This window comes from Acipenser ruthenus, chromosome 55 (assembly GCF_902713425.1).
Source record: "Acipenser ruthenus chromosome 55, fAciRut3.2 maternal haplotype, whole genome shotgun sequence".
Taxonomy (NCBI): Eukaryota; Metazoa; Chordata; class Actinopteri; order Acipenseriformes; family Acipenseridae; genus Acipenser; species Acipenser ruthenus.
The window spans coordinates 3,017,285-3,029,929 of record NC_081243.1 but is presented as its reverse complement, the minus strand read 5'-3'; the positions used below and the strand labels follow the sequence as shown (position 1 = coordinate 3,029,929).

General features: G+C 40.7%; 4 protein-coding genes across 4 annotated transcripts; 2 read left to right on the top strand and 2 right to left on the bottom strand.

Annotated features, from left to right (window-relative positions):
- Positions 1-85: 85 nt before the first annotated feature.
- On the bottom strand, positions 86-563 carry LOC131723412 (histone H2B 3-like). Its single transcript, XM_059017195.1, has one exon. The coding sequence runs from the start codon at positions 524-526 to the stop codon at positions 149-151; it is 378 nt and encodes a 125-aa protein (XP_058873178.1). The 5' UTR covers positions 527-563; the 3' UTR covers positions 86-148.
- Positions 564-1,990: 1,427 nt separating this feature from the next.
- LOC117967706 (histone H2A-like) lies at positions 1,991-2,474 on the top strand. The gene has a single exon (XM_034914992.2). It carries the CDS (start codon positions 2,029-2,031, stop codon positions 2,413-2,415), a length of 387 nt encoding a protein of 128 aa, XP_034770883.1. The 5' UTR covers positions 1,991-2,028; the 3' UTR covers positions 2,416-2,474.
- Positions 2,475-3,149: 675 nt separating this feature from the next.
- Positions 3,150-3,682, top strand: LOC117967707 (histone H3). Its single transcript, XM_034914993.2, has one exon. It carries the CDS (start codon positions 3,215-3,217, stop codon positions 3,623-3,625), a length of 411 nt encoding a protein of 136 aa, XP_034770884.1. The 5' UTR covers positions 3,150-3,214; the 3' UTR covers positions 3,626-3,682.
- Positions 3,683-9,670: 5,988 nt separating this feature from the next.
- Positions 9,671-11,140, bottom strand: LOC117401745 (epidermal differentiation-specific protein-like). Its single transcript, XM_034002567.3, has one exon. It carries the CDS (start codon positions 11,096-11,098, stop codon positions 10,064-10,066), a length of 1,035 nt encoding a protein of 344 aa, XP_033858458.2. The 5' UTR covers positions 11,099-11,140; the 3' UTR covers positions 9,671-10,063.
- Positions 11,141-12,645: the final 1,505 nt, after the last annotated feature.

Genomic DNA, 12,645 nt, shown 5'->3' with positions numbered 1-12,645 from the left:
CAAATTGAACAGTCAAATAAAGACGTACCTTTGTATACATTAAAATTAAACAGCAGGCAACAGAAGTCAAACTCTTTGTTTGATATTTTGGGTGGCTCTTAGAAGAGCCTTTGTGTTGTTGTAAGGACGGAGCGGGGACGGTCTCGGTTTACTTGGAGCTGGTGTACTTGGTGACGGCCTTGGTGCCCTCAGACACGGCGTGCTTGGCCAGCTCTCCGGGCAGCAGGAGCCGCACGGCTGTCTGGATCTCCCGGGAAGTGATGGTGGAGCGCTTGTTGTAGTGAGCCAGGCGGCACGACTCGCCGGCGATGCGCTCGAAAATGTCGTTGACGAACGAGTTCATGATGCCCATCGCCTTGGAAGAGATGCCGGTGTCGGGGTGCACCTGCTTCAGCACTTTGTACACGTAGATGGCGTAGCTCTCCTTCCTGGTCTTTCTGCGCTTCTTTCCTCCCTTAGGCTGGGTCTTGGCAACAGCCTTCTTGGAGCCTTTCTTCGGCGCGGGTGCAGCTTTCGGTTCTGGCATTTTCGCTTCTTTGATAGTTTCAAAAAGGAATGAGCAGCCAGCCTCAGACCCCTGAATTTATAGAGCGTGTATGCAAATTAAAACCGGACAATCACTTAGCTTGAAAGGTTTTTAATGTGAACCAATCAACGCGGTTCACGGGGATTGGGCCTTAGAGAGGGCGTGGTTTAGAAGGCGGTGATTTGGCAGATTTTTTTTTTTTTTTTTTTTTTTTTTTTTAAGGATTACAGGCTACGAAGGTGGCGCCTTTTTCATTTGTTTATTTTGGTTCTTGTTAATAGATTTTACTACATTGGCACATTTTAATTGTTTTAGCAAAAACATTGTTTTCCATTCAGCTGAGGTACTTCTTCCGACATGTCCTGATTATATGTATATATAAGTATACATTATTGGTTTCCTATAGGTAGTTTATTTTATAATTCAAAGCTCCTTAAATGAAAGGGTGGGCGGCTCTTAAAAGAGCCTTTGTGTTCGTGTTCTTGTGTCCAAATCTTTAACCTCCGAATCCGTACAGAGTGCGACCCTGGCGCTTCAGAGCGTACACCACATCCATAGTGGTGACGGTCTTTCTCTTGGCGTGCTCCGTGTAGGTGACGGCATCCCGGATCACATTCTCCAGGAAAACCTTCAGCACCCCGCGGGTCTCTTCATAGATCAGCCCGGAGATTCGCTTCACTCCTCCGCGGCGAGCCAGGCGGCGGATAGCGGGCTTGGTGATGCCCTGGATGTTATCACGGAGCACTTTGCGATGACGCTTAGCGCCTCCTTTCCCGAGTCCTTTACCTCCCTTTCCACGACCAGACATCTTCAAAAAATAATTTACTGTTTGTCTAAATGAAATAATGTTTTTGTTTTGTTTTTTTAAACAAGCTATGATGTATAGACGCATAAAGCGGACCTGTTTGAAAAGCTCGTCCCAGCATTGCGCGCCGTTTCAGCAGACACGCCCTCAGTGCGCAGACTCGTCTGTTTGAGATTGTCATTTTAACCACTTCGTTGCCGACTCGTTTTTTAAATTTAGGGAGTGTTTGGGGTTGTTTTTGCACATTGCTACGACTAAGTATTACCCCCTATTACAATGAACTCAAAGGCTCCTCAGAGCCGACACATCTTTCTGAAAAAAAACAAACGATAATTCCCAGTAGTAAAAAAAGCAATTGTTTTATAAACATACCGAGTTCCTGCATTGTCCACTAATATAAATATAAATATATTCTTCAAGTGGGGAAAATAAAATACTATGAGAATGCTTTCGTCTTTTAGATTAGCATTACAGATAACAAAACAGCCACGTGATCGTTGCTTTGGACAAACAACGTATTCAACGGCATACATTTTTTTTTTTTTTAATTGTAGACCAATCGTGCGCCTAATGGGTTGTGATAGGCTACGCAACTACATTACCTTTGAACCAATCAGAACGATATGGAGTGTATAAATAAATACCAGTCGCGTTGCCTGTTTTATTAGTACTGTTGTATTATCAAGAATACATTACAATGTCTGGTAGAGGAAAGACTAGCGGAAAGGCGAGAGCAAAGGCTAAGACTCGCTCTTCCAGGGCAGGACTGCAGTTCCCAGTCGGCCGTGTCCACAGGCTGCTGCGGAAAGGAAACTATGCCCAGCGTGTCGGCGCTGGAGCCCCGGTCTATCTGGCCGCTGTGCTCGAGTACCTGACTGCTGAAATCCTGGAGCTCGCCGGGAACGCCGCCCGGGACAACAAGAAAACCAGAATCATCCCGCGTCACCTGCAGCTCGCTGTCCGCAACGACGAGGAGCTCAACAAGCTGATGGGAGGCGTCACCATCGCTCAGGGCGGAGTGCTGCCCAACATCCAGGCCGTGCTGCTGCCCAAGAAAACCGAGAAGCCCGCTAAGAGCAAGTAAACCAGCCCGACTGACCCGCGTTTAGACTTTACAAACCCAAAGGCTCTTTTAAGAGCCACCCACCACTTCAATAGAAAGCTAAAGTCATTGTTATCGCGCCGCTGAAAACGTGAATAATGCATTTATTACCAAGTACACATCATGTTTAGTATTGCAATTTGAACCATTAAAATTGATCAGAAAGATTTAGTGTTTTCAGATTAGCGGTAGTTTTAGATGTAATTGATTAATGTAATCATTCACAAGGAGTTAGCTGCCGAATTAAACCTGCGTTATGTACAAATAAAGCCCAATTTTTGCTCCGCTTCTCCCTGAAAACCGCTACACAGATAAAGCTAATCTGAATCCAAGCTTGAATTGTTTAAAATAGACCGTATGTTTCACCCAGTAACGGCGATCTGTTGCGCCGTGAGTTTTGTTCACAGTGAAATTGTAGAGCCATCAGTTTAATTAAATTACATCCCAAACAATAACATGTTAAATTGATAATTCTCACATCGATATTTAATAAGAAAAAAATACAATCCCATTTAACGAGCAAAAAGGACGAAAATAGTTGCGTTTTTATTCCTGGTGAACAGCAGTGAAAGACGTTAAAACAAAGAAAGAAGCGCCAACTTCAAATGATCCAATCACGATAGAGTATTTACAAAATGGCCAATGAAAAACGACTTTGTGACTCGTGACTCTTTTATCCAATCAGGACAATCCAGCAGCTGCTATAAAGCCTGAAGCACCGGCTTTCCGTCATTTAGATAGAGCTTTAATCTGCATAGTTACTGACTTGAAGCAGGTAAAGATGGCAAGAACCAAGCAAACCGCTCGTAAGTCTACCGGAGGAAAGGCACCCAGGAAGCAGCTCGCTACCAAGGCTGCGCGAAAGAGCGCCCCTGCTACCGGCGGCGTGAAGAAACCTCACCGTTATAGGCCCGGGACTGTGGCTCTCCGGGAGATCCGCCGCTATCAGAAATCCACCGAGCTGCTGATCCGCAAGTTGCCCTTCCAGCGGCTGGTTCGAGAAATCGCTCAGGATTTCAAGACCGACCTGCGCTTCCAGAGCTCCGCTGTCATGGCGCTGCAAGAGGCTAGCGAGGCTTACCTGGTCGGGCTCTTCGAGGACACCAACCTGTGTGCCATTCACGCCAAGAGAGTCACCATCATGCCCAAAGACATCCAGCTGGCCCGCCGCATCCGAGGTGAACGCGCATAAACTGGAACCCGGTTCAAGAAACTACTTTAAACAACAAAGGCTCTTTTAAGAGCCAATCACCTTACTTAAAAGATCTGATTCCATCAACAAAACTAGTCCAAACCGATTCTGTTAATAAAGCAAGTGTGAATATTCTGTTGCTGGTTGTTGACCGTTAAGGTGTTATCAAAGCAAAACTTTTTAAATTCTATATTTTCTATGTAGTATTATACACACAATGTCATTTATGATTTTGTATGTACACAAATGTCAGTAACTGATAAATTGTATATATATATATCAGGATGTTTTGGATGAAGTACCTCAGCTGAATGGAAAACAATGTTTTTGCTAAAACAATTTAAATACTCACAATAACTAAAATAAACAAAACAAAAGGCGCCATATTCGTATCCTGTAATCCTAAACTGCAAAAAAAAAAAAAATCAGTCCAGCTCAAGTGAAGTCACCGCCTAAACCACTTCCCCCTATTAACGCCCCCTTCCCCTCACCGTGTTCATTGGTTCACATTAGAAATCTTTCAATCTAAATGATTATCCGGTTTTAATTTGCATACACGCTCTATAAAGTCAGGTGTCTGGGGCTGCCTGCTCATTCGTCTTTGAAACTAGCAGAGAAAGAAAATGCCAGAACCGAAAGCTGCACCTGCGCCAAAGAAAGGCTCCAAGAAGGCTGTTGCCAAGACCCAGCTTAAGGGAGGAAAGAAGCGCAGAAAGACCAGGAAGGAGAGCTACGCCATCTACGTGTACAAAGTGCACCCCGTTTTTAATATTATTTATTTATTTATTTAATCTATATCGCTTCTCTACCCCATGTATTAGAATGTATTCATAGCCTTGCTTTTGTTACTGATATACAAAGCAATAACAATTGACATTGATTATGTTTGTTGTCCAGTTTGTATTTGTCGAAGATAGCGCCTAAACCTACAAGGTAATAACCAAGCAGCTAAACCCGCAGCGAAGAAGACGGCTCTTAAAAAGAAGTGAACAGTTAAAGTGACGATTTCAGAGCCAACACATCTTTCTAAAAAAAGAGCAGATTTTCCTTGTATACTTAATTAACCTGGCACTGCTGTGGTGTTTCAGCACGCAGTTTTTAATTGTTTAATATTAGAGTAAATCAATCGATACCTAATTAAGTATAATTACGATGACATTTATTAGGGATACGAAGGTTGTTCGTTTTATATCTCATATCACTGTAGTGAAAGATCAGAACTGTTTTTGATATATTTGCCTTATATTGTATTAATGATGTTTAGAAACTATATAATGTTCTAGGAGCTCCCAAATATGGGCATAATCTGCATAGCAACTGACAAAGTTGTGATGTATTTTAGACTATGGCCCGGACCAAATCACTTTAACTTTAACCCACCCGCTAATCACAAATTGTAAATCCAGTATTAATGACGGGTTTCCTCTGACCAGGTTTGTAATTTGTGATTAGCGGGTGGGTCAATTATTATTATTATTATTATTTATTTCTTAGCAGACGACCTTATCCAGGGCGACTTACAATTGTTACAGGGCGACTTACAATTGTTACAAGTTATCACATTATTTTTTTACATATAAGTACCCATTTATACAGTTGGGTTTTTACTGGAGCAATCTAGGTAAAGTACCTTGCTCAAGGGTACAGCAGCAGTGTCCCTCAGCTGGGATTGAACCCACGACCCTCCAGTCAAGAGTCCAGAGCCCTAACCACTACTCCACACTGCTGCCCTCAATGTTTTGATTTGGTCCAGGCCTATGTATCTTTTAAAATTGTAAGTTGCCCTGGATAAAAATAATAACTAGAACTAGAACTGCAAAGCAGTTTTACGGCTTCTAAGCCCAGTACCAGTACCTGTACCAAACACTTTAGCAAATAGTGCAGAATGCCATTTTTACATATATGGTTGATGCAGGAGCACAGTTTTCTAGCATCAGATTTGAAGTTTAGCCATAACAATAACACTATACAATAACAATAGGCTTCCCAGCCTATGGCCTATCGCCAGAACTCATTTCAAATATCAAGTTACTTTCTACTCCCTTAACTATCTCTGAATTTTCAAGGTGTATCAAACAGCTGATTAACCGGGGCTCTCGAGTGGTGCATCCAGTAAAGGCGCTCTGCTTGGAGTGCAGGATGTGCCCTATAGCCTGGAGATCGCAGGTTCGAATCCAGGCTATGTCACTGCCAACCATGACCAGGGGTTCCTAGGGGGCGGTGCACAATTGGCAGAGCACCCGGGTTCACCGCGCACCAGCGACCCCTGTGGTAATAGGGTGCCTGTGGTTCTGCAGTGGAGTCATCAGATCTGTGTTGGCCTCCGGCACTATAGGTCTGGTGGCCTCACTGTAGATCCGCAGTGTGTAAAATGACGGATTGGCAGGAGGACGCGTGTTTCAGCCTCCGTTTCCCGAGTCGCCAGGGGGTTGCAGCGGTGGACCGGGATACAAATAAACAATTGGGCATTTCAAATTGGGGAGAAAACCAGGTTTAAGGGATGCTTCAATTATACACTTAATCTTTATGTGACTAATTGACCCTGCGATAAAAGTATGCACAGCTATCCACCATTACATTGCAATGTGATAATAAAGGAAATATGTGAGACAGTTATTGTAATGTACCCTAACCATCCATTATCTGTAACCTTAATCCTATAGAGGGTTGCAGTGAGCCGGAGCCTGACCCGGCAGACACAGGGCGCAAGGCAGGACTACACCCTGGACTGGATGCCAGTCCATCGCAGGCAATGAATGGCCAATTTAGAGAGTCCAATCCACCTAGCAAGCATGTCTGGACTGTGGGAGGAAACCGGAGTACCCGACGAAAACCCACGCGAACACGGGGAGAACATGCAAACTACAAAAACAGCCTGACCCCTGAGGCTGGAATCAAACCCAGGACCCTGGAGCTGTGAGGCAGCAGCACTATCGTGCCACCCTGTACCCTAATCCTACATCTTATATTGAACTTATTTAAAATACTACCCCTTACATGTTTTTAGTATTGTATTAGTACAATTATATTATCCTATTTTGGCTCTTTCAGTTTCAGTATACTTTCAGTTCTGTTTTGTAAGCAACTACTGTATAAGAATTGATCTAAATATAAAAATACACTTTCTGCTATTGTTTTATGCTAAATGCTTTTTTTAAACTGTATTAATTAAACCCACTTTTATGTCCTCTCAAAGTTGCTACGATTATTAAAATACACTATATACTGATGCACGAAATCGAAACAGTCTTAAGTTTAACAGCAATAGCTCATTGGGCACATGCATAATGTTATTCACATTTTAAATAGTGAGCAGGTTTGTTAATTGTTTGTGTGGTATTGTTCTTTGGTATAACAAAATAAGGAACTCAAGTCATATGATTTCATTAAAAAAAAACACCAGATGCTCAGCGTTTGATATTTGAGTTGAGTTAAAATTGCCAAGTGAGTTAAGAATCTGTATTATATAGTGTGAAAGATTTCACTTAATTTAAGGTTCATAGCCCCTTAAAATCAGACCCAGACACAAGAATTTGAAGTTTTTAATAGCACTTCTGTGCTGTTTCATTAATTACAGAAATGAAAGAAATGTAAACAAAAACAAAAACCTAACTCACACGTGGCGTACTTACTACACTTTTTAAATTTCAGTCCCTAACTATCATCGGACAGCTAAGCCATTTACCGATTAGAACAAAACACACACAAAACGGTTCACATCGTACCTCTTTCTAAAACCACACAGGAGTCTTCACTGTGACAGCCTCACTTCACACAGACTGGAGACTGTCCAGAAGAAACATTTGCCCTAATTTAAATACCTGCCTGCTAATTGTTGGCAGGTGGCATTCATTTCTTAGCAGACTCCCTTATCCAGGGCGATTTACAATTGTTACAAGATATCACATTTTTTTTACATACAATTAAATTATTTTTTACACATTATTTTTTTACATACAATTACCCATTTATACAGTTGGGTTTTTACTGGAGCAATCTAGAACATAAAAACATAAGAAAGTTTACAAAGGAGAGGAGGCCATTCAGCCCATCTTGCTCGTTTGGTTGTTAGTAGCTTATTGATCCCAGAATCTCATCAAGCAGCTTCTTGAAGGATCCCAGGGTGTCAGCTTCAACAACATTACTGGGGAGTTGGTTCCAGACCCTCACAATTCTCTGTGTAAAAAAGTGCCTCCTATTTTCTGTTCTGAATGCCCCTTTATCTAACCTCCATTTATGTCCCCTGGTCCTTGTTTCTTTTTCAGGTCAAAAAAGTCCCCTGGGTCGACATTGTCTATTCCTTTTAGGATTTTGAATGCTTGAATCAGATCTCCGCGTAGTCTTCTTTGTTCAAGACTGAACAGCTTCAATTCTTTTAGCCTGTCTGCATATGACATGCCTTTTAAACCCAGGATAATTCTGGTCGCTCTTTGCACTCTTTCTAACATTAGCTAATATATTATTATTATTATTTATTTCTTAGCCGACGCCCTTATCCAGGGCGACTTACAATTGTGTAATTGTAATCGCTCTAAATAGAGGAATAAATTATGCATGGAGAAGTACAGTAGCCTGCCTACCTTATCAGCTTCAGGTGATCTCTCTGGAACAAAGAATGATTGAATAGCCTGATTGGATCTCCTTGTTAGTTATGAGCATGGCCTTCTCCCGCTTCATGCTGTCTAAGGTCACAAACTCCGCCGTGAGAGATCGAAAATTATTTTCTGCACACTGTGCACCGGGCTTTGAAAATATTGTCATAAACTTTGTTCACCCATGTAAAATCCCTTTCCCATTCGTCTCGAATTTGCCATTGTGTGCGAAATCGGTCAGCTACATTATGTGTTTCATAGCTACATAGTTGACAGTGGCACACATAGGATTTAGAACTGCCTGGCGCTAGTCGATCCTTTTCGCTCAGCATGTGTAAAGTGAATAATTGTTAATCAAATGAACTACACCTCCCATAATTACCTGATAACTCTGAGATGGATCCGGTTCCGGTAGGAAGTTGGTGCTTCACCAGAGATGGAGATCTCTGACTTCTCATGCTTGAAAAATACATTTGGCTCAGTAGTGCAAAATACGGAACACATTGCGTTCTGAATCGATTTGAAACGGAACGCAACATTTTATTAACCAATACGGGACGATTCCGTATTATACGGAACAGGTGGCAACCTTGGCAAATAAGAGGTACCTGGAATGCCACTGAAGAACAGAGGAAACGGACTACTGCTGGGAATAGATACATCCGAATGGAAGTGTTTTCTATAAAGGATGGACACCACAAATCATCATCTGATTCTGTTCATAGTGACCTGGGTTACTGTTTACAGTCAGCTCACTTGAATGTTTTATGAAATGTATTGTTTATCCTATTCACTTACAAGCAATGTTTTAATGACACAGGGTGGGGTTATAGCAGAATGTACATGCTGTTTTAAAGGTGTATGTATTTAATGAGTGATCCCATGATCCTTGCTGTGTCACGAGAGCTATTCACCATATATGTATGTATTGTAAGCAGTTTAAAATTACCAGAATAAAGCTATTACGTGTAGTTTTGTACATGTATACTTTTCATACAAATTTAAAATGGTATAAAGAAAAAGACTGGTTTAATCATTGTATTTTATTTATTATTTTCAAACAAAAATACCAACAGAAAGTTGTCAGTTACTCTGTTTACTCAACAGTTGATTCAGGCAGTGCTTGAAATGGGGCCGTACTCACCACCACTTTTCAGTTTCAAATATTTGAGTCACTGACCATCTGTTCTGCATTTATGTGACTTTCTAGTTGTTACTTTGTTGGCCCACCAGCAGCTGTAAGATTAACGTCATAGCAGAGCATAGACTGCAACTCCCAGAGTGGATTACAAAACAACTGCAACTCCCAGAGTGCATTACAAAACAACTGCAACTCCCAGAGTGCATTACAAAACCATTTCAAATGATCCAGGTCAAGTCGTGGTGATGAGAGAGGGAGGTCACTTTATTTTTTTATTTTTTTTCATTTCAAGCACTGGATACAGGTACATTGATTTCTATTATTGTGACATTATTAGTATTTTACAAAACAGAAACAGTTCTAATAACAGTTTGAGTAGTCAATTAGTTTTACTTTGGGGAAAATCAGCCTGCCAATACACTGCATTTGACAATGCTGACGTTCTGAAATAACATGTTAAGCAACTAAATGATTAAGATGTTGCTGAAGTCAATCACCATTCACCCATATTTCATTAAACAAATGTATATTGAGATCTATGATTAACAAAAGAACTAAGCACCATTAAACTGAAATCTATTTTAAAGAAATCAATCCACCATTATACAATGCTGCAGTAGCATGTTATATCTGAGTTCAAGTAATGATCATAGACAGTGCTAAAGACATGCTGTATACAGTTATAAGGGTATATTAATCACATAATCATTCCTTTTTCTGTGAAGAAAACTCTATTTTTTCTTCTTTGTACTCAGTTTGCAAGGTCAGCCCTGATTGGCACCTATACTCTCCATATTCAATCACACTGTGCTTGCCCTGAGTTATAGTCAGCTTGACTGGCACCTTTACATCAACTTCTTTCCTGATCACAGACACAGAGAGCTTGGTGTGCGGATGGATTGTAGCTGGCAGGGTGATGTTCACCTTCTTTGTCTCAGTGTGTGATTCAGATTTCCCCTTTTCAACTGTAAAGGTGTTACTGACAGACAAAGTGAATTCGATCTTCACTTTGAACAAATCTACAGAGAAAGTTGTCCCTGCACTAATTGTTGTAGAATTATTAAAACTGAAGGTCTCAGTGATAGTACCTGCATACTCCTTGCTGAGTGATGTGGAGAAGGTTTGCTCATGGTCAGTTGGGTTCAGACCACAGATAGAATCGATGATGAAGGACTTCTCCTTCTCTTCCTTCATCTCCCAGAGGACCTCCGCAGTCACAGTCCCCTTGCCAGGCTTCAGAGGGCGCAGGTGGGACACACAGTCATGGAACGACAGTACACCATAGTCAGGAACACGCTCGCCATCCCGGGCCGTGATGTATCTGCCTCCTCTGTCTGGGTGCTCATATAGAAGCCAAGCACCTTTTTGCACAATGTGGGAGGATGCCATGTCATTGAAGGAACCATAGCACAGATTTGCCTCGCAGGTGAGGACTATTTCTTTTCCTTTGTAGTTTGGGTGTTCATACAGAGTGATCTTAGGGTTGTGCAGGTCCTCTGTGATGAGCCTCAGTGAAGAAACAGTATCATGCTTACTGACATTGCTGTACTCTCCTTCCTCATAGACCCACTCCAACCCCTTGTAGTCGAGGTGTTCGTATAATACCCAGGGTTGCCCGATCACTTTCACTGAGGATATGCAGTTGTCAAAGTTTTTGTGGACCAGGTTTTGAATGTCATCGGTGAATTCCATGCTGAGACCGCGGAAATCAGGGTGCTCATAGACAATGATCTTGTTCATGGTGACTGCTGAAGGCTGTGTCTTTGAGGGTTTATATCTCAGAGAAAGTGTGAGCTGAGTGAAGGAAAGAGAACCTTTTATACAGTCAACTTCCTCAACTAGGGGAGGGAGGAGTGTATGGAAGTGTTGTGCAAGAGAATGATCTGAACAGTCATTCCATGTCGATTAAACTGTCACAGGGGTTGATGGCAAAAGTTTTTTTTGCAATTTTCAAATTGGGCATCACTTTGGTAAATCGGACTGCTGAGGTGGGAAGCTGTGGGAAACAGTAAATGTGTATTCATCTTTGTAATGCTTTTTATTGTAACTAATGCAGCTATTTTGTCAGTTAAAGCATAATAATAATATTAATTTAGTGGGAAGAGTGATCCCATGATCCTTGCTGTCTCACTAGAGCTATTCACTGTTTACTATGTATTTTGGGTATGTATTGTAATCAGCAGAATAAAGCCACTACATGTCGTTTTTTAAACGTAACTTCATACAAATTTAAAATGGTTAAAAGAAAAAGACTGGTTTAATCATTGTATTTTTTGTCAGTTACTATGTTTACTCAACAGTTGATAAAAGTGATTATGGCAGAATAGACAGGTAAGGCATCTTGTGTTATATTTTAAATGCATATTATAATCAACTTTGTAAATGGATATAAATTCTCAATAAAATACTACAAATCATAACATATATATATATATATATATATATATATATATATATATATATATGAAAATTCAGTGGTCATGTAAACTATACTTGTACTTACAAAGATATTAAATGATTTCGATTGAATGTTTAATACAAATAAAACATCTTGTGTAAATTGCAATTCAGACGAATGGTTTTTGGAAGAAAAATACTATTTAGTTTAAAAGTAATATTTAGTATTCTGACCCCTTTTCGATATGTGTTTTCTGTTCCCAACCATACACGGAATATCTGTCTGCCCAACTCATACACGCAGTTCCCAACCAGATCTCTCCTCTCATCTCCTCCCCGTCATCCATCCCTATCTCTTACTAAGCAGCCCTGGAAGGCCCCCCGTGAAAGTCTCTTCATGAATTCAAATAGATAGGACTAAATAACAATGAATAGAAAAACTAAACAAAAAAAAGACCCCAAACTATACATTTCTCTAGAGCTGGATTGCAGCAGTTAAAGGCTTAACAGCTATTAATTAAAGGTTTAAAGAAATGGAGAAAGATGGAAAATAAAAACACAAAACAGGGTCTTGCTAATGTTTAAATCTGTGTTTGCGTGCAATGTGTGGAACTGTTGGTGCTTACAGAATGTAACCAATACATTTGATTCATTATCCAAAGTATGTGTGTAATGGAATTTTTATAACATCGCACTTGCTTAGCTTGCTCAATAGCAAACAAATAGGTTTTAAGATATCAATGTAGGTTGTAACGTTAAGTTTAAGTTGAAGCCTGTCCCAAGTCAATAGGACTAGCAGGACATGTTATAAGGAAAATAATAACTTTATGTGTAATAAAGTTATAAAAAGTATAATTTGCAGTATACTGAACTGACTGTTCCTTGGAACT

Excerpts from the sequence above, each read along its gene's own strand:
- LOC131723412 (XM_059017195.1), bottom strand. The coding sequence starts at position 526 with ATGCCAGAACCGAAAGCTGCACCCGCGCCGAAGAAAGGCTCCAAGAAG.
- LOC117401745 (XM_034002567.3), bottom strand. The coding sequence starts at position 11,098 with ATGAACAAGATCATTGTCTATGAGCACCCTGATTTCCGCGGTCTCAGC.
- LOC117967707 (XM_034914993.2), top strand. The coding sequence starts at position 3,215 with ATGGCAAGAACCAAGCAAACCGCTCGTAAGTCTACCGGAGGAAAGGCA.
- LOC117967706 (XM_034914992.2), top strand. The coding sequence starts at position 2,029 with ATGTCTGGTAGAGGAAAGACTAGCGGAAAGGCGAGAGCAAAGGCTAAG.